General features: G+C 38.3%; 4 protein-coding genes across 5 annotated transcripts; 2 read left to right on the forward strand and 2 right to left on the reverse strand.

Moving 5' to 3' along the window:
- Positions 1–2,648: 2,648 nt before the first annotated feature.
- On the reverse strand, positions 2,649–5,125 carry LOC110887787. Its single transcript, XM_022135357.1, has 10 exons — positions 4,985–5,125; positions 4,883–4,901; positions 4,639–4,838; positions 4,455–4,551; positions 3,792–3,876; positions 3,551–3,689; positions 3,243–3,454; positions 3,023–3,137; positions 2,821–2,937; positions 2,649–2,717 (listed from the first exon to the last, which is right to left on the reverse strand). Exons 1-10 carry the CDS (start codon positions 5,123–5,125, stop codon positions 2,649–2,651), a joined length of 1,194 nt encoding a protein of 397 aa, XP_021991049.1.
- Positions 5,126–10,205: 5,080 nt separating this feature from the next.
- Positions 10,206–10,877, reverse strand: LOC110887784. Its single transcript, XM_022135354.1, has one exon. It carries the CDS (start codon positions 10,875–10,877, stop codon positions 10,206–10,208), a length of 672 nt encoding a protein of 223 aa, XP_021991046.1.
- A 7,295-nt stretch (positions 10,878–18,172) lies between these two features.
- LOC118483986 lies at positions 18,173–18,670 on the forward strand. Its single transcript, XM_035979821.1, has one exon. The coding sequence runs from the start codon at positions 18,173–18,175 to the stop codon at positions 18,668–18,670; it is 498 nt and encodes a 165-aa protein (XP_035835714.1).
- A 5,419-nt stretch (positions 18,671–24,089) lies between these two features.
- On the forward strand, positions 24,090–26,099 carry LOC110889637 (CBS domain-containing protein CBSX5). 2 transcript variants are annotated; one of them, XM_035979661.1, is made up of 3 exons: positions 24,090–24,472; positions 25,122–25,619; positions 25,749–26,099. In XM_035979661.1, exons 1-3 carry the CDS (start codon positions 24,138–24,140, stop codon positions 25,966–25,968), a joined length of 1,053 nt encoding a protein of 350 aa, XP_035835554.1. In that variant the 5' UTR covers positions 24,090–24,137; the 3' UTR covers positions 25,969–26,099. The 2 variants fall into 2 exon arrangements, with proteins under 2 accessions (XP_035835554.1, XP_021992891.1); XM_022137199.2 differs by having other exon boundaries at positions 24,091–24,472; positions 25,122–26,099.
- Positions 26,100–26,386: the final 287 nt, after the last annotated feature.

Raw genomic sequence — 26,386 nt, forward strand, 5'->3', positions numbered from 1 at the left:
GAAATAGGAGAAAGTCAATTATCAGGTCCAGAAATCGTGCAAGAAACCACTAACAAGATAACACAAATCAAGGAAAGACTAAAGACGGCTAGAGATCGCCAAAAGAGCTATGCAGACAATCGCCGCAAGCCACTCGAATTCCAGATAGGAGACAGAGTCCTTTTGAAAGTATCTCCTTGGAAAGGAGTAGTACGATTTGGTAAGAAAGGAAAACTGAGTCCAAGATATGTTGGACCATTCCCAGTGATTCAACGAATCGGACCAGTTGCTTATCGCTTACAACTACCAGAAGAATTAGCTGGAGTACATGATGTATTTCATGTATCCAATCTTAAGAAATGTCTATCAAACGAATCCCTAATAGTACCTCTTCAAGATGTAGAGGTAAATGAAAGGCTGAAATTCATAGAGAAATCTTTACAAATTGAAGACCGGAAAATCAAGTTTCTCAAACACAAGCGATTAGTACTGGTAAAAGTCAAATGGGAATCCAAGAGAGGACCAGAATATACTTGGGAACTGGAGTCGGAAATAAAGCGGAAATACCCTCATCTATTTCAATAAATCTCGAGGACGAGATTTTTCTTAAGGTGGGGAGGATGTAACAACTCTCATTAAAATTTATAATTAGAATGATAATTAGTCAATAAGGAAACCCTAATTGAGACACCTAAATAATTCCGCACTGACCCTAAAATTTCGGAACAATTGGAATCAGGATCAGGGCCCCTAAAACTCAGGGGGGGGGGGGTAAACCCTAGTTGATAATTATCTTAAAATCGTGTTGTACAGATTGAAATTCAAATTTTTGGTGATTCATGCAAGCTAGTCCCGAAACCAACTAGCATAGGTATATAGACTGCACCCTTTACGGACCGTAAAGGGAAAAGCCATACGGTCCGTAAGGGAGTCCCAAATTTCACTATAAATAGCAGACATTGGCAGTAGCCTTTAGAAGTTGAAACGACGTTAATACGCTCTGTGTACGTCGAGATAGATATGTAATATCACAATTAAACACACACTGCTTTCGAATTGCTGCCGCAAAACAGGGTAATTACTCGATCGCTATTACGATTCATTTTCCGAGATCAATATATCCAAAGAATGTTTAAGTGCCGCCCACATTGGGTTATACTTTGTCGTTCGTCGTTAAATCGATGAATGTTTAAGTATTGCACTTTGTCGTTCATTGTGAGAATTTGATTTCGTGAGTTATCGTGACTGCTGTATTGATCACTAACCCAGTTTTGTGTGCATTATTATTGAAATTAGGTTAACCAGGCTAAATCATATTCTGTCCGTATTAAATCTGCAATGTGAGTCATTCTCTTTTTATCAACTATTTTACAATACTCCAAATTATTTTCAGAATTATAATTACAGTGATTAAGTTGATGTAATCACCAAATTACAGCCAGTATGTGGGGTATTGTGCACATTACTACTGTTTTTATCACTTTAGGTGGGCGAACCTAAAATTTAGTGATACGTCATTCATTGGGGCAGCCAATGGTGATATGACCACTGTCACAGATCCGGTCGAGTGACAAATACTGTGGGTAGTTGGTTGATATCAGAAACATGTGTAAAAGATCTTAACACTGTGAATTATAACAATTGTGTCGTTTTAGTAAAATGAATGATTCACTCAGTATTTCCCCGCTGACAAAACCTTTTTCAAACATGTTTCAGGTGATCTACTGTAATTCAGGAAAAGTGCCGGGGAGCATTTCAAGCTTAAGATAGTGGCTCAGTATAAAATAAAGAAATATGTTTTGAAATAAAGAATTATCAGAAAAATCTTATTATTGTAAATTATCGGGGTTTTAGCCCGAATTGTGAAATAAAATAATCGGGAAAAGTTTTTTTTAGCTTTATAACGATCCTGATGTTAAAGAATTCCGCTGCTAAAAGCACATAAATAAATATCACGGGATTTCTGTCCCGCGGCTCCTGAAACGGGTCAAACCGGGTCGGGGGCCGTGACATTAGCACACTATAACAGTTCTTAGCCTCTAACAGATGTTAATGTATCTCAGACCCTAACAGTTTTCCCACTAACCAATTGATTACATTTTCATTCATTAATCTAACAATAATATACAACCCTACTACTTGTCCAGCCCATCAATATCACCAAAATGTATATAATGTATAATAACAATATTATATAACAAACAAAAGGTTAACTTTACTTGATATTCAAACCGTAGACATTACATACCATATTCATCATTGTAGCCCTTACAAACCAAACTTTTAACCATAGTTTGTTAAAACAACAGTTAACAGACATAAATAAAAACCACAAGGATTCTTCAAAAGTAAGTGGTTTCTACTTATCTCTCATAAGAATTGTTTTTTCATAAGTATCTAATTGTTAACCTTAGTCAGCTTCTTCTGGGTTCTTCTCACATTAGTGGATAGCTCACCAACGTTGACAACATCAGCATTTTGAGCCATCGGCTTTCCATTGGGACTTGATCCGGAATCCTATTCAACTTCAACGGCTGAAGAGTCGGCCGTAACAAAGACAACATCCTTGCAACAGATCACAAAACAACTATTGATCTCATTTAATAAAATAATGAACTCTTTTTAAACATACTAAACATACTTTAAAAATAAATACTCACCCTTGAAGTTCATTCAGCAGACACCTGGGAAGATTTTGAAAGGTTAACATCTTTAACATCAGCTACCTCTTGAGTAACCTAAAGGATCATAATATATGCTATCATATAAAAAAGTGCAGAATCTAGTCTTTAAAACTCAAAAGAAAAATAAATAGATTGAAAAAGTAATTTTATATGCTACCTCCTCAGTATTTTCATCACCATTACCATCTCTACCAACCAACTCAGCAATTATTACTAGATCATCACATGTTTTTTTGCACAGTATAAACACGATAGTCATTTTTAAGATTGAACTCTGAGACATCAATCTTAAAAGCAACCTTCTTATCAACCAATCAAAATATCTCATGAGAGAAACATCCAGTATCATTAGCCTTAACCTGCCTCTCTCTTATGTCACTCGCTGCTAATCCAAGAAGCTTCTGAACATCTCTATCAAACATAACAAAAGAAACACTACCACTCTCATCATGCACCTGGACTTGCACCTTGAACCTGAAATATACACAAATGTCTAACTAAACTGCAAAACTATATTCAAATTTCAGTCTTAGAATATTACTTATATAAATATAACATTAAATAATCATCATTGCTTACTTTGTGGTGATCGATGTACATTCACTATGACATTTGGGACAAACCAAAGAAGTCACAGGTAATCGAACAATATCATCTGAAACATTTTCAACATTCTGCAAGTATTCACTTTTACCCATCACCTTCTTGAAACACTTACGACAGGCAGCATAAAACCAACTATACTCTTCTTGCACAATCTTAATTGTCGCAACCACGACACAAGACATTTCCTGTAAAAACAATATATGAACTTGTAATCTCTAGTTTGACAAACATGCAGGTGACAAACCAAACAAATAACCAAACTATATAAAAAGATGTGAAACCTTTTCTATCTCACTAATCTCATCAACATGTTTCTTCACACCATCAGTTACAAATTCTTTATGCAATGGAAAAACATTCTGAGACGATAGTATTGTTTGAGAAGTAGAACCACTCCCTTGTCCAAACTTCAGTATAAGACTTTTGAATACCACAAATGATTAGAATTAGTATACAAATAACATGAAACCAAGTATTTGAATTGAACATCTATATACAATAGAAATTACATTGACAAATTACCTCCTCCTTAGCTCATTAACTTCATCAATTTCTTCATTTAGAAAAATCCGTGTTGCAAACTTATCACTTTGAACAGTATATTCACCTACATGCAAAAGTATATAGATATTTAATGTATACCTGTCTTTATATTGCCAGAAATAAACAGTATAGTTATGATTTGCAGAAAGTAACAAAAATACCTTTCCATTCCTTACACTTCCCATGCTATATAACAGCCATCACATGCTCCTGAGGTGGGATTTTAGAAATGAAGTCCTTAATCTGCAGAGCATAATCATTCCAAACAGTACACCGCAAAACCTTACCCCTACATGAAAAGAATATTTATATGACGATATACTAAATACTAATTTATGACCTTTCTTTACAAATCTCTAATATCAAAACCAAATTGAATGAATAAAAACACAAAATCAAAGGAAAATTATGACATTTATTAAAGTAGCAAATGAGCAATAAATTAACTAACATATTCACTAAGAATAAACTGTTGATCTCATTTATTACCATGATTCAGCATTAGATACAAACATTATAGATCTCATTTATTACCATTACCATGATCCCACATTAAATACCAACATTCTTCATCTTATTTATTAACATCATTAAATACAAACAATGATCAGTACATGACTGCACATGTAAACAACAACTTACTCCAAGTCTTCAATATCGAAATTGATCTTCTTAGTCTCCTTTGGAGGTCAATCAAAGATTTCAAGATCTCCACAACAAACCACAGATCCAACAACATCTATATGATCACATTATACAAGAATATAAGTAAAACTCTCTAATATTATACAAGCAAGACATGATTACAAAAATATACACTACCAACACTCAAAGCGTTTAACGCCTCTCCTTGAAGAATATCTTCATAAGCTCTGAAGTTGAAACCATACTTAACACATTGCCAATCGCTCGCAGGAGTAACAGTTGTGCATCTATAAAAGTTGATTTTATAAGGCTGCACTGCTACTTTATATAAATCTTTATTCTCACCAACACCAAATTTCGACAGAATCACAACAGCATCTTCTTGAAGATGTCCATCAAAACAGGTATCAGATGACTCTTAATACCTGCTTGAATCTTAGCACCCTGAAGAACATTTAAAGAAAGTATCTTCTTAGCATACACCACTACATTCTCTAATAAAACGAAAAATCAGAGATACAAATTACCTTTTCATCAATGAAGATGAGATCCATCTTGTAACCCTGATTCCATTTTCGAATAATTCTCACTTTCATGTTCCACATATCTTTCCCAGGATTGAAATCGTTAACAAAACTAAGATTGTTACTGTCAATTGATATTGACATGCTTCTAATTCGGAATTCGGATTGTGATTAAATTTCAAATTTCAAAATCAAAGAAGATGAAAGCGTGATGAAATATGAAGAGGGAAATGTCCTTATATAAGAAGGATGATTGACAGGAGTTTCTGAGTGACATGCATTAATTGCTAATTACTTATTTCCATGCATTTTTGAATTTGAATTTCCCGGTAATTAGCCTTAAACATCTGCTGATCTAAAAAGCATTATGGACGATAACAACAACTGCTGCTCGGTATTAAAGTAAAGTCACATAGAAATGAGCAGATGTTTACCCTGGCAGAGGTTTGGACAGAATTTTAAATGATTTTATATATTAAGCTTTATGATGTAATAATGACATAAGAAAAGCCTTGTTGGACAGCCTCTCCAGCTGACACAACAACTTTTCTTATGTTACTCAGATTTCTCCTTTTATAGAAAGTATCGATATTTAAAGAAAAACTATGTAAAATACAAATAATATGACATTTAAAGAAAAACTATAGAAATGACGTGATTTTAGTTTTTTTTTCTTATTTGGAAAAACAAAATTAAATTAATAATACGCCATAAATGTGTGAGACGTTAGTCTTTTGTTTTAAACTAAGATTGGTCAATTTTCTTTCTTTTGAATAAAATTTATCTTTCAAAAAACATGACATGATTTTTCCTTTTTTTCTTATTTGGAAAAACAAAATTAAATTAATAATAAGCCATAAATGTGTGAGACATTAGTCTTTTGTTTTAAAGTAAGATTGGTCAATTTTCTTTCTCTTTTGAATGAAATTTACCTTTCAAAAAAAATGACATGATTTTTCCTTTTTTTCTTATTTGGAAAAACAAAATTAAATTAATAATACGCCATAAATGTATGAGATATGTATTTTGTTTTAAATTAAGATTGGTCAATTTTCTTTCTCTTTTGAATAAATAAGCATTGTGTAAGCTCATGACATTTCCCATCTTATACCCTTAATTTCTGTTTTGAAAAAAAAGTAGTTTGTTTTATTATATTTCATTGAAGACAACATATACAATAATTTTCATTTTATTTGGTTTCCAAATTTGTTTACAATTTGCATCTATCCATAATAATTATAAACTTTGGATTTTGTTTAATTACATTCACTTGGTTTTTTTCTTATTATAAAAACATGATTCTTTATTGTTTAATGAGAACTAACTTTTCTATTTCCTTTTAAGAGAAAAGTAGAAAAATTCAGAAAATCATATTGTATGCTAGTTAACCACCTAAAAAGTGAAAGTGTTCATGAATCGATATTATTGAATGAATCAAATAGAATACAAGAGACCCCTTTATATAGGAAAGAACCATGAACTTATACTAACACCTAATTAGAAAAAGATAATAATTCCTAATTTACAATGATTCCTATCACATAAATATAAACATTCTAGAATAATCTAAATAACAATAATAATAATATATGGTGCTAATATTCCCCCGCAGTTTGGCGGGCGGAGTACAAACGCTTAAACTGGAGCGAAAAGACTGAAACAAGTCCCTTGGAAGGCCTTTGGTAAATATGTCAGCGTATTGATTTTCAGCCGGAACATGGAGCACGCGAATGTGGCCAACACGGACTTTGAATAAAATGAATGTCAATTTCGATGTGCTTTGTTCGTTGGTGCTGCACAGGATTGTCTGATAAGTAGACGGCAGAAATATTATCACAGTAAACCACTGTAGCTTTCTTCAAGGGAACATGCAACTCAAACAATAAATTTCGTAACCAAGTAGCTTTTGCAACCGCATTTGCGACCCCACGATATTCCGCTTCGGCACTAGAACGTGAAATAGTAGCTTGTCTTTTAGATGACCACGAAATTAAATTATCTCCCAAGAAAGTACAATAACCACTAGTCGAACGTCTCGAATCTGGACAGCCACTCCAATCAGCATCTGAGTATGCAATTAAGTCATTTGAGGCACATTTCACGATCCGAAGACCATAATCCATTGTTCCCTGAAGATATTGAAATATGTGTTTCATGAACGCAAAGTGTGGCTCCCAAGGCTCGTGCATAAAAAGACAAACTTGCTGCACAGCATAAGAAATATCGGGCCGAGTAAAAGTTAGATATTGTAAAGCACCCGCTAAGCTTCGGTATAAGGTCGGATCGTAAAAAATCGGACCCTCGGTTGCATTCAACTTAGCCGATAGATCGACCGGTGTGGTGCAAGGCTTGCAAGCAGTCATGGAGGCACGTGCGAGGATATCCTTTGCATATTGAGATTGCGACAGAAACAATCCATGGGAATGCCGCGAAACTTTGATCCCCAAAAAATAATGTAAGGCTCCCAAATCAGACATAGCAAATTCCCGGGACAGAGTCTAAATAATATTGTTTAACAGAGTACTGCTAGACGTTGTAAGAATAATATCATCCACGTATAAAAGCAAATAACTCGTGTCGGCCCCCTTTGAATAAATAAACAACGAATTATCACAAGCACTATTGCGGAAACCCTTCTGTAAAATATATGAGGCAAACCTAGTGTACCAAGCCCGAGGTGCCTGTTTTAAGCCATATAAAGACTTAGTTAGTCGGAAAACAAAGTTAGGACAACGAGTATCATCGAATCCCGGCGGTTGATGCATAAACACCATCTCGTTTAAATGACCGTGAAGGAAAGCATTTTTCATCTAATTGATGAATAGGCCATGAACGATTGACCGCCAAAGAGAGAACCGTTCTGATGGTTGTTGGTTTAACAACCGGACTAAAAGTATCGTCACAGTCAACCCCCACTGTCTGTGATTTCCCATTAACTACCAGTCGGGCCTTGTACCGTTCCAATGACCCATCGGCTTTAAACTTGTGACGAAAGAGCCACATACATCGGATAACCGGCATGTCATGAGGGCGTGGAACCAATTCCCACATTTCGTTTTCCTGTAAAGCATTAAATTCTGTTTGCATGGCATGTACCCAATTAGGGTCGGCAAAGGCTTTAGCGTAGGTGGTGGGAATGGGCGAAATAGGGGTGGTAATAAGGGTTGGGTAAACCAGAGGTTTAATCAAACCGGTTTTGGACCGGGTCGACATTGGGTGGATGTTGTTTGAGGAAGCAGGCCGTGGTGTTGGGGTGGTGGATGTTGTTTGAGCTGTTTGTGAGGCGGCTGAAGGAGGTGGGCCGGGTGAGTCGTTGGGGATTGGAGGTGGGCCGGTAGTAGATTGTGGAGGTTGTTGTGGGCCGATGGCAGGATGGGTTAAAGGGTAAGCGTCAGTGGGCCATGGACGACGAGAATAGGTAAAGGGATAAGGGGCCGTGACATCGGGCTTAGGGGTCGATGTTAGGCCGAAGGTAAACCCAGTGGGTATTGAGTCGTCCAAAAAAGAGTATGTAGCCGAGGGTATAGGTAGGGAGTATGGAAAGGTGTGCTCATCAAAGGTGACATGGCGGGATACGTGAACCTTGCCTGTGGTAGGGTCGAGGCACCAGTACCCACGAAAGTCAGCGGGGTAGCCTAGAAAGATGCAACGAATTGCACGGGGGTGTACTTTGTGTGGTTGGGTAGCTGAGGTGTTCGGGTAACATGCACACCCGAACACTCGGAGGTGGTCATAAGTTGGGTGACGAAGATAAAGGGCAAAGGTGGGTATAAAAAAATTTAGGTGTTTTGTGGGAAGTATATTGTGAAGGTATGTGGCGGTATGAAGAGCCTCGACCCAAAATATGGGTGGTAAGTGGGCGTGTGTGAGAAGGGACCGGATGATGTCGTTTAACCGACGAATCATTCGTTCGGCTTTCCCATTTTGTGAGGATGTCTGAGGGCAAGAGAACCGAAATAAGAGTCCCTGTTGATGAGCAAATTGTTTAACAGGTTGTTGTCAAATTCCCTGCCCAAGTCACATTGGAATGTTTTTATGGGGCGGTTGAATTGGGTAAGGATAAGGCGGTGAAATTTAACAAAGGTGGGGAAAGTCTCGGATTTTTATTTTAAAGGGTAGACCACACAAAGTGTGAAAAGTTATCTATAAGGACCATGTAATATTTGTAACCAGTTTTACTGATGACAGGTGAGGTCCATAAAACACAGTGAATAATGTCGAATGGTGAAAAAGTGAAGGAACTGGACATATAAAAGGGCAAACGTTTACTATTAGATAAATGGCATGAATTACAAAAAGTAGTAGATATGTATTTATTACATAAAAAATTAAATTTTCTACTAAGAATATCTAAGACTTGCGCTCCAGGATGCCCAAGTCGATCATGCCAAGGGAGAGTAGAAGTTGTAATGAAGCAGGCTTGCGACGGAAGTTGTGGTGGTGTGATTGGGTAGACGTCTCCGGTACTATTGTGGCGGGAAAGGTGTCGTCCAGTTTTGAGATCCTTCACAGTGAAACCAAAGGGGTCAAATTCAATAGAGATTTCATTATCACGTGTGAAGCGTCTAACTGAAATCAAAGTTTTGATAACGGACGGGCTAAAAAGTATGTTAGGTAGGATGTAGGTGCGGTCAAGGATTTTGCAAAAGCCAGTGTCGGACCCGTGTATTGGGAGACATTGCCCGTTGCCAACAAGAATTTTCGGATTTACAGAAAAAGAATTGGGAATGGTGATTATACCTGAATTCTCGGTAACATGGGAGCCCGCGCCAGTATCCATTAGACCCGGGTCCGGTGGTTGTTGATTGAGATTCATGGCATTGAACGCTGCTTGCAACTCCGCTGGGTTAAGGGCATCGAAACCAACAGGTGGGGCCTGCTGTCCGTAGGCGGTTGGGTGCTGATCAGCTGTGTAGTAGGCATGTGGGGCCGAAGGGCCTGTGTTGGTCGACCGGTTGGCTGCAGATGGAGGAGTACCTGTGTGATGCGGTGCATATGGGCGAGGGATGGGCTAGGCCGGTTGTGAAGGGTAGGGACATGGTGGAACATTCCACCAGGCCCATGTAGGGTATTATGGTGGTTGAGTCGGCCAAGGTGAGTAGGATTGGTTGCGGCCTGAACCCCGGCCTCAACGGCCTCCCCGGTTTTTGTTCCAAGATCCTCGGCCTCGTCCTCGGCTGCGGGTAAAGTTTGGAGGTTGCTGCTGCTGGGAAGACCAAGCTGGCTACTGCTGTTGACTCCAAGATTGCGGCTGCTGCTGTGAGGGCTGCTGCTGTGAAGACCGATTAGAAGGGCCAGTGGCAACCATGACCGAGGACGAGTTGGGTTTGCCTGCCTCTATGCGGATAAGTTCATCGGTGAGCATGGAACGAGCCTGATCCCAATCAGCGTTGGTAGAGTTAATTAATGAGGCGGTAGTATCAAATTCTTGAGGCAATCCACGGACCAATTGAAGAACGAGACGTGATTCGAAAATCTGTTGATCAACATCTTCAAGTTGATTTTCTAAATTCTTCAAATTTTGACAATAGTCATCCAAAGAGGAGCATGCGACAAGGGTAAGGTTCATGAATTTTGTCTCTAACGCCGCCGCACGAGCTTTCTTGTTGCTTAAGTAAATTTCCTCTAGTTTGACCCATGCACCGCGTGCAGTGCCGTCCGAATCCATGACTTGAGGTAGGAGGTTGTCAGAGACGGTGCTCCATATCCACTGTAGGACTAATGTATCAAGCTCGAGCCAAGAGTCGTGTGTGTGGTCGGTTTTTGGTGGGGCGTCGGTGCCATCTATGTGGGCCGAAACCTTGTAGGCAACGGCATGTAACTTGAATATCTTAACCCACACAGAATAAGTGAACGTTGTGCCATCCAACGTACGGATTTTTGATTGAATATTCATAACGGAATAAGCAGGATGTAATAGGTTTGGTTTCGAATTGGAATCCTAGGATTCTGGTTTGTCGGCGCTGGGCATGTCGACCAGAAAGAAGGAAGGCGACGGCGGCTGGAAAAAAAGGAAGAAGAAAATATTTAGGTTTTTCAGAATCAAGGCTCTGATACCATGAAAGTGTTTATGGATCGATATTATTGAATGAATCGAATAGAATACAAGAGACCCCTTTATATAGGGAAGAACCATGAACCTATACTAGCACCTAATTAGGAAAAGATAATAACACCAAATTTACAATGATTCCTATCACATAAATATAAACATTCTAGAATAATCTAAATAATAATAATAATATACGGTGCTAATAAAAAGTACTTGTTCAACCAAACACTTGTTATGATATTCACAAGTCAACCTCGTCTCCTTTTTATCCAGACCGCATATTTTGGTTAGGCTCATTGGGATGAATTGTGTTAGTAAGTTGTAACTTGTTTGTAGGCTTGTAGCAAATCAGTTATATCATTATAAAACATTTAACTTTTACCGACGAATAGATCTGCCGGTGATGATGTTCTTGTCGATAACATACCAGTAATGCCCTGTCGGTAAACACGGTGAGGGTAATTATTTTGACACGGATGACCAACGTAACATACCGAGGGATCACTAAAGAAACTTCAGTGACAGGCTACTGACAACTTCTATGGTGTCCAAAACTACACACATTTTATGACATATTACCGACAAATATGTTATACCACATCTTTTCGACAGATTACTAACAGTCTTTATCCGGCAAATTACATTTACCCAGGATCTTCTGTTAGTTCTCTGCCATTAATCTTTTTTTTATTATTATTAAAAAAGATGGTGAAAATATTTTAAAAAAATAGAAATATAATGTACATTGCATATAAATTCTAGAAATAAAATTAGAAACCTATAATAATTTCTTCTGTGAAACATATAAAAATAACAATGACATACACTATGAGCAATCAGATCATGCCCAGGTCACCTATTCCGTTGCGGGTCAAGATGTGATAAAACGAGCCATCGAAAATGAATTTATGCATCAAATGTATGATTAGGTGTTCTATTGAGTTAAAGAAACCCGGGGTGAAAATTGAAGCCTCATCATTTTCCAACTTAAAAATAGTTTCACCGATAATCAATTGTTGGTTGCCCAGTGTATACTACATGTTTGGCTTCACTAGTTTGTTGCTAGGTGCAGAAATGTGTATATTCGGTCAATTGCAATATGCCTCTACATCCTTTCTTGCCTTTATGTTGTCTTTCGTTTGGATGTTTCCATTAGGGGGTAGGGATGGTGATCACTCATCGCTCACAACATCCAATCAAGTTTCGCCATGTCATCAACCATTATTCCATCACTCACAACCTTTTTTTAGTGGAAATGCCCAATGCCCATCACACACAACACCCAACAATAAACCCTCACATTCCCTCACTGTCGAGCCCTCGAGTCACTGATGACGGTCAAAGAGTCTCGTTGGAGTTGCAAGATTCCTGTCCTTTCGTCCTACAAGAAAGAAAACCGTTAGCCTCGTCATGGATGACCCCGGGGGGGGGGGGGAATCCGTGACCAAGCTCCGGTGTGAGAATAAGTAAACTTGTCGGAGATAATGAGAAGCCTACTCTGACGAGTATCGTCGTTGGAATATCCTCCTTGGTGTAAATTCTTGTGTGTGAGTAAATGTGTGTAAGTAAATGCTATACGAGGTTGTCGGAATAAATGATACCACCGTGCATTTAGTAAGAGTGAATCTTCCCTCATTTTTAATGAACTTGCCTTCCTTATATAAAGGAAGTCGCTTATCTTCCTTGGGAACCATAGCCGGCTAACGGCTTTCTGTTATCTTTGGGGAACTCAGACACGTGTCTAAGTCCCAACGGTAGGATCATGAACTTCATTAAATGTGGCCAGCTTGCAGTACTTCCCTTTCTGACGACTTTCTCTTCTCCATCAGTCAAGCATTTATTGTGCCCTGTGGTTCCTTGGATCCTCTTCAATCTCCCGCTCATTTTATGTCACTATGGCCCCTTTTGAGAGAAAACATGAGGATTAGGCTTATTACTGGGCCCAAACGACAGAGGCCCAAAACAGGTTATGTTGGGCTACCAACAAGGCTCGTCGTCACTCACAATCTTCCATTCTTCACGCGTGATACATTACACACGTTATGAAATTGACGTGTGAAAAAATCAAGCGGCGGTGGTGTTTTGTGATCCATCACTCGTTATAATTGTCCATCACGTGCAAAAGTTCTTCCACCTCGGGTGGCCTTATGATGTTAATATATATCTAATACATTCTTCTTTATATGCATGGCATCTTGATTAACAACATTTTATAGGTTGTTCTGAGCCCAAAATCTGTTTACATTTTTGCTTGTCATGGATTTTCTTCATAATTTGTTCACCGGTTTACTCTCTTGGTGGATTGTTTCACATAGCAATTCCATGTAGAAAGGTTTTTGGAATGTGGAATTTTTGTTGTGTAAGTATCCATTACCGTTGGCAACAAAAGACTTATTTACCATATTAGAGTAGACCAACAAAAGACTTATTTACCATATTAGAGTAGACAAACAAAAGACTTATTATTTTCCAATCAAGGTTCATTCATAACCTTGTCTACCACTTGGGTCGTGTTAATTGTAATGAAATTAAATTCATGTGAAATTCTATAATATGTTTGGTTGGTATAACTATGACTGAATTTGAAATATAAAATATATAAAATAACATGACTACCTTGAATTCAAAAAGAATGAGGTGAATAGGCGATTTAAACTCAAATTCAATTCCTTCTTTTGTTGAAACTACCAATATAAAGAATGAAACCCACATTTCAATTCCATTTTAGTTCATTTCATTTTGTGAAAGGATCATTGCCTAAATTAATTGGTAATTCATTTCATTTTGTGAAAAGATCATTGCCTAAATTAGTGGCGGTCTCAAGAAATTATATTCAAGGGGTGCAAATGAGGGGTTTAGCCAAATTTTCAAGGAGGGTGATCGGGATTTTGCTTTATAAACTACCTTAATTTTTTTCAAAAGGTGCGCCCGCCACCCAAACCTCTATCTAGGTCCGCCCTGGCCTAAATATTGATCTCTATCAACACATATTACATATATATATATATATATATATATAAAGAGAGAGAGAGAGAAAGAAAGTATAATGTACTTCACGCCTTAACGTACATTAACGTACTTCACGAAATATATAACATGCGTAATTATTTTTTTGCCCAAAATAACGTGCGTGATTTTGGATCCCATGCGTGATTATGTGGTCCCATGCGTGATTATATGTTCCATGCGTGATTATACCCCTGATCCAACGGTTACCATTGTCTCCTACGTGAAGTATGATAAGTCGTGAAGTATGTTAACCTTTATCTATATATATATAGGGGATGGATCATAAGAAAACTAGTTTAAATGAGAAAACCAAAAAACTAACTAAAAAAGCCAAAAAAAAACATACCAGTTTTTTTTTTAAATTTTTATAAAAAAATCACAGCTTTTTATGCATGGAAAAAAAAATTTTAAAAAATAAAAATAGAAAAAAAAGTTTTTGGTTGTATTGCACATGTGCACTATTACGGATATAGTGCACATATGTAGTACACATATAATCACATATATTGCACATGTGCAATGTGCAGTATAACAAAAAAAAAATTTGAAATTTTTTTTCTAGGCATAAAAACTAGCGATTTTTTTATTAAAAATTGTAAAAAAAAAAAATTTGGTATGTTTTTTAGCTTTTTTTAGGCTTTTTTAGTTAGTTTTCTAGTTTTCTCATTTATATGTAGAGCCTTGAAATGAGGTTAACGGGGGTTAAATGCGTCAAAAAAACAAGTTTTTAGCATGCAGGGACCATTTCTGCCAAAACTTGAAAGTTATGCCTGACTTGCCTCGCGCCACGCGCCAGACCAGGGAGTCCCTGGCGCGCCACGCGACAGAGACGTTTTTCAGAACCTTCTGTTTCAGCTGTTGTCCTGGTTTTAATCCTTGATTTTTGCAATCTATGAGCTGGTTTGTGTGTTTTGCAAGTTGCCCACTCATTGTTTAACAAGTGTAAGGCCAAGATCTAGTCTCAAAACACATGTAATGATCCTACTGATCCAAGATTTCTATAAATAGCTTGGGATTTTTCATGGGTTCCTTGCTCATTTGCTTCTTGTGCTCTACAATCTGCTCTAAGTTGAAGCTCTCACTTGTTGAAGGCTTCATACCTGAGTATTCTTCTTCTATCTCCAAGCTTGGACCTTTTGTAAGTTTCTTTCTTGCTTGGTTATGCTTTTCAAGCATGAAAGCCAAACAATGTTTGACTTTCTGCTTTGACCACCAATTGGTCAAGTCAAAGTCCGTTCGAACTTTGCAACGTGGGCCTAATCACGATGGTTATAGTCACTTGTGATTATACCTACTGATTACCATGTCGATTAGTCGAAGTGACGAGTCAAAGTTTCGGTCAAAATGCCGATTATGCACATTTTGCAACGAAACTATTTTCGGGTATCAAAACACTTTGTTTTGATATCAAACCTATTTTCTAACATCTTTCATATCGAGCCATCATACCGTTGTATTGAATGATCCCGGACAGAATAGCAGAGCAAGTACAAGTATTAGTAGCATAACAAAAACGACAAAGAACGGGGAAAGTCAAGCCTTACTTCCGATTCCTTCCCAGAAGAGGACGCTGTAAGTCTCGCTTGGGCTGCTTTAATGGAAACATGTTTAACTCGTCACTTTTAGTTTAGTGCCTGTATATGGTCGTAAGTCACGCGGTCTTGACAACCGCTTAGACTTCCAAACCCGACCCGTTTGGTCGATCGTTAAGATCCGACCAAACATATTTTCTGACCATAGTTGTATAGGGAATAACCTTCTGAGGTTATACCTTATGGTCACTTAGTTTAATTAGTTGTATGATAGGTAGTTTATATGCCTTAGGAAAATGACCAAAATACCTTTTTCATGCATAATTTGAATTTAAGCATATGTAACTTAATTTTTGACACTTAAACTGATTATGCAACATAGATAAACATGTTAAGGCATATAATACTTGTCATAGGACTAGTTAGGCGTCTCGAACGCGCATTCGCGCGAACGACGCGTTAAAGTAGCGTGGACTACCTTGACGAGTCATAACGGGTCGTAAGCACTTAGGATAGGTTCCGATTTAGAATGTAGGCTTTGTTAAACCATATCACATGAGTTCCAATACTCATTTGGTTTACGAGACCTCATTCTAACCGATCTCCCGATTTAGGTGTCGATTTATTAACATAGCGATCTGATTACTAGGTGCTACTAGATTTCCTTGGTTTGCCCGAGCTTTATTAAGTTCATTTAATCGAGGATACTTTGCACTTCAACGTGAGTACATAGATCCCCTCTTTTTACATGTTTTATGGTAACTATGTGAGTACATAGTTCCCCTATTTTACTGCTTTCAATTATTTTGGGGTGATTCATATGTGTTAAACGATTTTGATGTTTTCAACAACGATTACTATGGTTTATATTAAACACAACGATTTCGATAATGTGAACGAACTTGTTTGGTACGTTATTACATAACGAATGACATTCATTAACAATGATCAAGCCGACCAATAGTATGTTATGGTACCATAGGATCTGACAAATCCCGTTATCGGACTACCGCCATGGTTATGTATGGGGTAATGTGGGTAACGACTGAACCTGATGAATGTTAACTTACCTTTTGGTGGTTTGTTAATACGAGTTGAACGATGGACGAGTCACACAAGGTTGAATGTATTCAATGAGACGACCAAAAGTTAGTTTTTACAATTAAAACACGAACGAAATGAACGATTGAATGATTTGAACGATTTGAACGATTGGAATGATTTGAATGATATGAACGATTGAACGATGGTTTATAACACAACAAGTTAAACAAATTGAACGATTGGTTTTTGGTATGTGATTAGATAATGGGACGGGTGTAACATGATAAAAGTATGGTAGATACGCCGCTGGTACTTCTTATATATAAGTGCTTTTATCATATTACATTCCGTGGCGTTATTTAGTTCACTTGGACGAACGGTTTTAAACGATGACACGCAACGATGTTTACTATATGATATAAACCATACAAGTTTTATTACGAGAACGATTTACAATTTGGTTTTCATAAATAAATGTTTTAGTCTAGATTCATGGCAACGAAGTTTTATAAACTATAACCAACTTGTTTTGAGTTGGTTATTCGTATTGCAATACAAACACTTTTCAAAAAAAGGTTTTCAATTATCGACTCTTGTAGTCATACGAGTTATTGCAACATGTATACGAGCCATGAATCTGACACGCTCACAAAATCTATGTGCTCGCCGACATTTCTTTGCTGACTTTATTTTCACATATGTTTCAGGTGGTGATTGATGATGTTGATTGCTTCTAGGATGCATGCTCACTTAGGATCGGACGAGGCCTTAGTGACTTAATAACGATGATAGACTATGTGTTGAACTTGTTTGTTTCACTTTAAGACAATGATAATCGTTTAATAATTTAAATAAAACGAAACTTTTAATCCATGTGTTGTGAAACAATAATTCTGTCGCTCCACTCCACGATGTTTCCGCTGCGGTTTCGTTGTTTTGACGCGGTCGGGGTGTGATAGGAGAGTTGGTATCAGAGCTCATGGTTATAGGGAATTAGGTTATTAGTAATGCTTTGACCTAGACTATAACCTTTCTAGGACCCTAACGCAAGTTTACCTGCGTTTAGATTCTAAAACAATACCGTCACCTATCTTTAGGTGATAACCACGACAAGAACACAAATTACAAATTCGCTTTGAAAATCAATCGTCTATTGTTAGATGATTTATTATAAGGTTTTGAACCTTCAGAGTTTTCAAAATCTCGTCAGAGTTTGGCTCTTATAATGTGAACACGTGCAATCTGGAAGGGTGGGTGCCTGTATTCCGAGTTTTCTGTCTAAGGCTAGAGTGTTCGTACAAATCCACATAATCGGACCAGTCACTCTTACCTGGGAACTCTTGGGATGAGTGTCCACTTATAGGCTAAAGCATGTCTTCGCGATACATTATATTGACCCATTTACTTTGATTAGTCGCTGTGTATCATTTGTTTGTTCAAGGTAACGAACGAATAATCGCCTTCCTTATGTTTTGTCGATGTTTTCAATATCTCTTTTGTTTATCCAATTGTCAATCTCACTCACTTCTCATGTTTCCTTGTTCTTTTTATAATATGCCACCTAGACGTGATCAAGCACAAGATGCTACACTCGCAGCCCTTGTCGCTCAGCGGATTGCTGCTGTGATTCCGAATCTAATTACTCAGATCAATCAAGTGAACAACAATAACAACAATAACAATGCTCAGTGCAGTTTTAAAACTTTTAACTCGGCTAAACCACTGAAATTTTATGGGTCTCAAGGAGCAACTACGCTCCTACAATGGTTCGAGAGTTTGGAAAGCACATTTAGACATGTTCAATGTCCGAATGAGCGAAAGGTTGAGTTTGCGTCCAGTGTGTTCGAGAAACATGCTCTAACATGGTGGAACAGTGTGATGAGGGATAGGGGTGCTGAGGTGGCTTTGGCACAAACTTGGGAAGAGCTGCGGGCTCTCATGATGAGGGAGTTTTGCCCCCGTCACGAAATAAGAGCATTGAAACGAGAGTTCGATGATTTGAAACAGGATAAGGAGAACACTGTGCTTACACGGATCGTTATGAGGAGTTGAGTTTGCTGTGTCCTACTATGGTTACCGGTTGGAGAAAGCGATCGAGAGGTATATTGATGGGTTGCCTGACTCTGTGCAAGACATAGTTACTGGTAGTAACCCTACCACTGTTCGTCAGGCTATCGAATTGGCTGCAACCCTGACTGAGTCTCAGGTCAGGAAGGGTAAACTGACCCGCAAGGGTGATAAGAAATAGTCAGCTGATGCCACTCAAGACAAAGGAAAGGGAAAGGGTAAGAAGAAGGGCGAGTCATCTAGGAGGTCGAGGAAGCGCAAGTCTTCCCAGAACTTTGCTGTTACCACACCACAGAACGCTCAAAACCCACCAGCACAGCCTCCTGCAAAGAAGCCTTATGCTGGTACTGCACCTTACTGCAATCGGTGCAATGGTCATCATGTGGCACAACAAGCTTGTAAACAGTGCACTTCTTGTGGTAAACTTGGTCACACGGCCAACATTTGTTGATCGGTTCCGAATCTAGCTGCACAGAATCCAGCACAAGCTCCGGCTCAGGGAAACGCTGCTAGGCCTCCATTCCCACCTGGTTCATGTTATAATTGCGGAGAAATGGGTCACTTCCGGAACAATTGCCTGAAACTGGTGAACGCGAACGCCAACGCTAATCCCGCTCGTGGGCGAGCATACAATCTGAATGCTAACGAGGCTCGTGCTGATAACGAAGTTGTTAACGGTATGTTCCTTGTTAACCATCAACCTGCATCTATTCTTTTTGATTCTGGTGCCGATAGAACTTTTGTATCGTTATCATTTGAGCCTTTACTTGCGATGCCAAGAACTAAACTAAGGAAACCCTTATCTATTGAAGTTGCTACTGGTGAACCTCTTGTACTCGATTCTGTCATTCGTGATTGTCAATTGAACCTCGATAACCATCTTTTTCCTATTGACCTCACACCGATGCAACTTGGAAGTTTCGACATTATCGTAGGAATGGATTGGTTAACTAAGTATCATGCTGAGGTGGTTTGTTTTGATAAGATTGTTCGTATTCCTCTTTCATCTGGTGAAGTTCTAGAAGTTCGTGGCGAGAAAGCTTCGAATGGTTTGAAACTCATGTCGTGTACGAAAGCCCAAAGATACTTACGAAAAGGATATGTGGCCTTTCTGGAACATGTCAGAGAGGAGAAAAGCAAGGGCAAGTGTATTCAAGATATTCCGATTGTTCGAGATTATCCAGAGGTGTTTCCTGATGAACTGTCTGGTTTGCCTCCAGTTCGTCAAGTCGAGTTTCATATTGATCTTGTACCCAATGCCAACCCGATTGCTAAAGCACCTTACCGTCTTGCACCGTCTAAGATGCAAGAGTTATCTAAACAACTTCAAGAGTTATCTGACAAAGGATTCATCCGTCCGAGTTATTCACCTTGGGGCGCTCCAGTCCTGTTTGTGAAAAAGAAAGATGGATCTTTCCGTATGTGTATCGATTATCATGAGCTCAAAAGCTCACCATCAAGAATCGATATCCCCTACCACGAATTGATGATCTTTTTGATCAGCTGCAAGGTGCTACATGTTTTTCCAAGATCGATCTGCGTTCTGGGTATCACCAGCTTCGTGTACTCGAAGAAGATATTCCCAAAACTGCCTTCCGCACACGATATGGACACTACGAGTTCACTGTTATGCCTTTTGGTTTGACGAATGCCCCAACTATTTTCATGGATTTAATTAATAGGTTTTGTAAACCTTATTTAGACAAGTTCATCATTGTGTTCATTGACGACATTCTTATTTATTCAAAGTCTCAAGCCGATCACGAACAACACCTTCGTCTGACAATGGAACTCCTAAAGAAGGAACAACTTGTCGCCAAATTCTCCAAGTGTGAATTCTTGCTTAAGGAAGTTCAGTTTTTGGGCCATATTGTCAACGAGCAGGGTATTCATGTGGATCCTTCCAAAATAGCTGCTATTAAGGATTGGAACACACCTACGACACCCACGGAAGTTCGCTCTTTCTTGGTCTCGCTGGATACTATCAACGATTTATCGCGAACTTCTCAAAGATTGTGGTTCCTCTCACTGCTTTGACTCATAAGAATAAGCCTTTCGAGTGGGGACCCAAACAAGAGGAAGTTTTCCAAACACTGAAACAAAAACTCTGTGATACTCCTGTCTTATCTTTGCCCGATGGAAACGATGATTTTATTGTCTATTGTGACGCATCAAATCTAGGCCTTGGTTGTGTTCTCATGCAACGTGGTAAAGTTATAGCTTACGCGTCAAGACAATTGAAGATCCACAGGAAGAACTACACGACTCATGATCATAAGTTAGGCGCTGTGGTTTTTGCTCTCAAAATCTGGAGACACTATCTTTATGGCACGAAATGTGTGGTTTTCACAGACCACAAAAGTCTCCACACACATTTTCAATCAGAAGGAGCTAAACATGAGACAACGATGCTGGCTTGAACTCTTGAATGATTACGATTAAAAATTCGCTACCATCCTGGTAAGGCGAATGTTGTAGCCGATGCGCTAAGCCGAAAGGAACGAGTCAAGCTTCATTTTGTCCGCACTCTATCCGATATCAAATCACGTGTCTCTCAAGCTCAACATACTTGTGTTACACAAGACTTGATGGGTAAGGAATTACCACGTCAACTAGAGCTGAAACTCGAAACGAAATACGATGGGTTACTTTATTTCAAGAATCGTTTGTGGATTCCGAAACAAGACGATCTTCACACTTTAGTGATGGACGAATATCATAAGTCTCGTTATTCTATCCATCCTGATGCTGACAAAATGTACAAGGATCTTTGTACTTAGTGCTGGTGGCCTGGTTTGAAGAAAGATATTGCTTTGTATGTATCAAAATGCCTAACTTGTCTCAAAGTCAAGGCTGAACACCAATGACCATCTGGTTTGCTTGTACAACCAAGATACCGGTATGGAAGTGGGAGAACATTGCGATGGATCTCATCACAAAGTTACCGCGCACATCTAGAGGTCACGATGCTATTTGGGTTGTCATCGACCAACTAACGAAGTCAGCTCACTTTTTACCGATTCACGAGGATCTATTTGTTGATAAACTTGCCAAGATTTATGTTGATGAGATTGTGTCTCGACATGGTGTTCCTTTGGATATTATATCTGACTGTGATGCTCGATTCTCATCTCACTTTTGGAAAACCATGCAATCTGCTATGGGAACCCAACTAAATCTGAGCACTGCTTATCATCCCCAAACAGATGGACAATCCGAGAGGACGATACAAACATTGGAGGATATGCTTAGAGCATGTGTGATAGACTTTGGTGGTGATTGGGATTCTCATCTACCATTGATCGAGTTCTCTTACAACAATAGTTATCATGCTAGCATCAATATGGCACCATTCGAAGCTTTATACAGTCGAAAATGTCGTTCACCTGTCTGTTGGAGTGAGATCGGTGAAGCTTAGCTTACTGGACCTGAGCTCATTCTGGAAACGACAGATAAAGTCAAGAAAATTCACGATAATCTTCTGACAGCTAGAAGCCGTCAAAAGAGTTATGCGGATATGCGACACAAGCCCTTGGAATTTCAGGTCGGAGACCATGTCCTACTCAAGGTATCCCCTTGGAAGGGAGTGGTGAGATTTGGAAATAAAGGAAAATTTGCACCACGGTACGTTGGACCATTCAAGATTGTTGAAAGAATCGGAAAGGTTACCTATCGACTAGAACTACCTCCAGAACTTGGGAATATTCACCCAACATTCCACTTGTCCAATTTACGAAAGTGTTTAGCCGATACTGAACTTCACATTCCACTCGACGAAATTCAAGTTGATGACACAATGCACTTTGTCGAGAAACCTGTGGAGATAATGGACCGTGAAGTCAAGCGACTGGAGAACAAGCAAATACGATTAGTCAAGGTTCGCTGGGAGTCCAAACGTGGCCCAGAGTTTACTTGGGAACGTGAGGACCAAATGAAAGCGAAATATCCACATTTGTTTTGAGTTGGTTATTCGTATTGCAATACAAACACTTTTCAAAACAAGGTTTTCAATTATCGACTCTTGTAGTCGTACGAGTTATTGCAACATGTATACGATCCATGAATCTGACACACTCACAAAATCTATGTGCTCGCCGGCATTTCTTTGCTGACTTTATTTTCACATATGTTTCAGGTGGTGATTGATGATGTTGATTGCTACTAGGATGCATGCTCACTTAGGATCGGACGAGGCCTTAGTGACTTAATAACGATGATAGACAATGTGTTGAACTTGTTTGTTTCACTTTAAGACAATGATAATCGTTTATTAATTTAAATAAAACGAAACTTTTAACCCATGTGTTGTGAAACAATAATTCTGTCGCTCCACTCCCCGACGTTTCCGTCGCGGTTTCGTTGTTTTGACGCGGTCAGGGTGTGACACTATAATTGATGAACTATAAAAGAAAATACAAGTTCGTAGATTAATTCGTATTCCTAAAATAAAGGGTGGCGGTTATGGAAGATTATCAATTAATTGAATTAATGAGAAAATTACTTGTTTACCCTTTTGAATTAATTTAGATTGAGGACACATGTCATCTCCACAATATTTCTCACACTTTTGAATTAATGTACATGATCTTTAACCTATATATATATATATATATATATATATATATATATATATATATATATATATATATATATATATATATATATATATCACATATAGAAGAAGAATCCGTTAGGAACCACCTTTTATTGCGAGAACCGCGAGAACCAATGTGAACACAACCAAAAATATCTAAAAAAATCTAAAAAACACACAATTTTTTTTTAATATTTTTTATGTTTTAATCGCTACTTTTCGTTATTAAAGAAAATTTAAAAATATTGGCTACCAAAAGTAGCGATTTAAACATAAAAAATATTAAAAAAACTTTTGTGTGTTTTTTAGATTTTTTAAGATTTTGTTAGGTTTTTTGGGGGTGGGGTTTAATTTCTAGCATTTAGCTTGGGTGGTTGTGGTTGTGGTTGTGGGGGGGAGGGGGGGGGTGGTTTAGGTTTTTGGGGGTGAGGGGGTTTAGGTTGTTTTTTAGGGTTTTTTTTTTTTTTTTTTGGGGGGGGGAGGGGTGGGGGGTAGGTTTTTTTAGATTTTTGGTTGTGTTGTGGGTTTATTTTGTTGTATTTACATTGGTTCTCGCGGTTCTCGCAATAAAGGTTGTTCTCGCATGAACCCTACTCTATATATATATATATATAGGAGAAGGATCATTTAGGAACCACCATTTATTGCGAGAACTGCGAGAACCAACGTGAACACAATCAAAAATACCTAAAAATAGCTAATAAAACAAAAAGCGTTATATTATATTTATTATAAAATAGTTTATAACTTTTTATTATGTTTTAGTTCCCATGCATCTATCTGATACTTGGGACAAATGGTTATAAATACGTCTGGCCACATCAACATACACCAAACTTTGATCACTAAAACCTGTGTATGGCAAATCGATTGTTGGCACATGAGGTCTCCGATCTTTGTCTCGGCAAGCCACCCCTCAGCTCCATCCCTATATCCGCCACCATCCGCCACGCACTTGCTGCACTCAAATCCTCCGACGACACCCACATTAGTGTCTGGTCCTGTGACCTCGACCACCACTCCACAACCCATGACCACTGCCACTGCGTCGGCAAAATCTGCATGGTCGACATCATTTGCTACCTCTGCAAAGAAGATAATATCTCATCCCCTTCCCTCGCGCTTAAAGCCCCCGTTTCTGTGTTGTTGTCGCCTATTCCTGGCGTCGTTAAACACGTGGATCCCTCGTATAGGTAATCCACATGTTAACTCGATCTTAAAAAAGATCGGTAATTAAAAATAAATGTAAAAGATGACGATACTAGTTAAAAATAAGTGTAAAAGATGACGATGTTGTCACAATTTTTTTTTCGAGTGGTTTTTGGTCTTGTAAGAAGGTTTTTGATGTTTTCGAAGAATAAATGTTTATTTTTACCATGACAGCCAACTATACACGTTTTTGCAATTTGCTTAAAAGGGTTTTTGATGTTTTTATAGATAAATATTTGTTTACGGTATGACAACTAACTATACAAGTTTTTGTAGTTTGCTTAAAAGTCAAAAAGATGGTGATGATATGAACATTTTTGAGTGTTTTTTAGTTTTGTTTATTAAGAAGGTTTTTGATGTTTAGAAAAAGTTTTTGATGTTTTTTGAAGAATAAATGTTTCTTTTTTTTCTATTTTTTTAATGCTACAACTTGTTGGAAAATTTTTTAACATTTTTTGAACAAAGAATAAATCTTTATTTCATGTTATTTGACATGGAAGCCGACTATACATGTTTTGAAATCTAAAAGATTGTGATGATAGTGAAAATGTTTTTTTAGTCTCTTGCTAAGAAGTGTTTAATATTTTTGAAAAATAAATGTCTTTTTTTTCTATTTTTTTTTTTTTTTTGCAGTTTGCTTGAAGCCATTGATCTAATCATCAACGGAGCTCAAAACCTTGTAGTCCCAATAAAGAACACAACCTCAAAACGGAAACAACTCCGGCAGCCAACATCACTCGCTCCGACAACCCATGCGGGCGGCCGCGAGTTTTGCTGGCTGACACAAGAAGATGTGATCAGGTTCCTCCTCAGCTCAATCGGATTATTCTCCCCAACCGCCGCGTACTCAATCGAGTCACTCGGAATCATTGATACAAAAATCCTCACAATCAACTACCACTCGCCGGCTTCGAAAGCACTCGCCGCCATTTCCACCTCTCTCTCCGACCAAACTTCCGTCGCAGTCATTGACGACGACGGCGTGTTGATCGGAGAAATATCCCCCTTTACACTCGCATATTGTGACGAAATGGTTGCGGCCGCGATCACGACGTTGTCCGCCGGTGATCTAATGGCGTACATCGACTGCGGCGGGCCGCCCGAGGATATAACAAAAGTAGTACATGCAAGGTTAAAAGAAAAGAATCTGTACGGAATGCTGGACGAATTTTTAATTTATTCGTCTGGCATTCCGTACTGTAATAGTACTAGTTCTTCTTCTGACGAAGAAACTACTGTACTGTCTCCTGTGACCACTAGGTCTGGGAGGTACAACCGGTCAGATAAATTTATAATGAGGAGGGCGGAAGCTATCGTGTGCCAACCGAGAAGCTCGTTGGTGGCGGTGATGATTCAGGCAATTGCGCTTCGGGTGAGTTATGTGTGGGTGATTGAAGAAGATTGTACGGTGGTCGGAATTGTGAAGTTTTCCGGCATGTTGAAAGTTTTTCAGGAGCATTTGGAGAGTTTGATTGACTAGGGGGTGAAGAGGAAGTATAGAAAAAGATGAAGGGTGAATTTGGTAAATATGAGATGTTTGGGTTGTTTACTAGTTTGATTAATAAATATAATTGAAAAGAAAAAATTATTCCGCAAATTTTGTTATGTGTGTCGTGGGTATTGCTTAAAAACAAAATTGTTAGAAATATGTTACAAATTACCCGAAAAAATAATTTGAAGGAAAAGGTTGCTTATCAAATTAATTGATTGCTAAAAAGACATTAAGTGTCAAAATATATGTTATTATATATAGAGAAAATGTATCTAAATAGAAGTTAAGAGTATAGAGAAAGGGCCTTGCTCAAAATGGATAGATGCTATTTAACTAAGTTCTAATTAACAAACTTTTAGTTTCTTTGTTATTATAACAGATTACTCACACAACTCACAACTTAGAA

Source organism: Helianthus annuus, chromosome 11, assembly GCF_002127325.2.
Source record: "Helianthus annuus cultivar XRQ/B chromosome 11, HanXRQr2.0-SUNRISE, whole genome shotgun sequence".
NCBI classification, from domain to species: domain Eukaryota; kingdom Viridiplantae; phylum Streptophyta; class Magnoliopsida; order Asterales; family Asteraceae; genus Helianthus; species Helianthus annuus.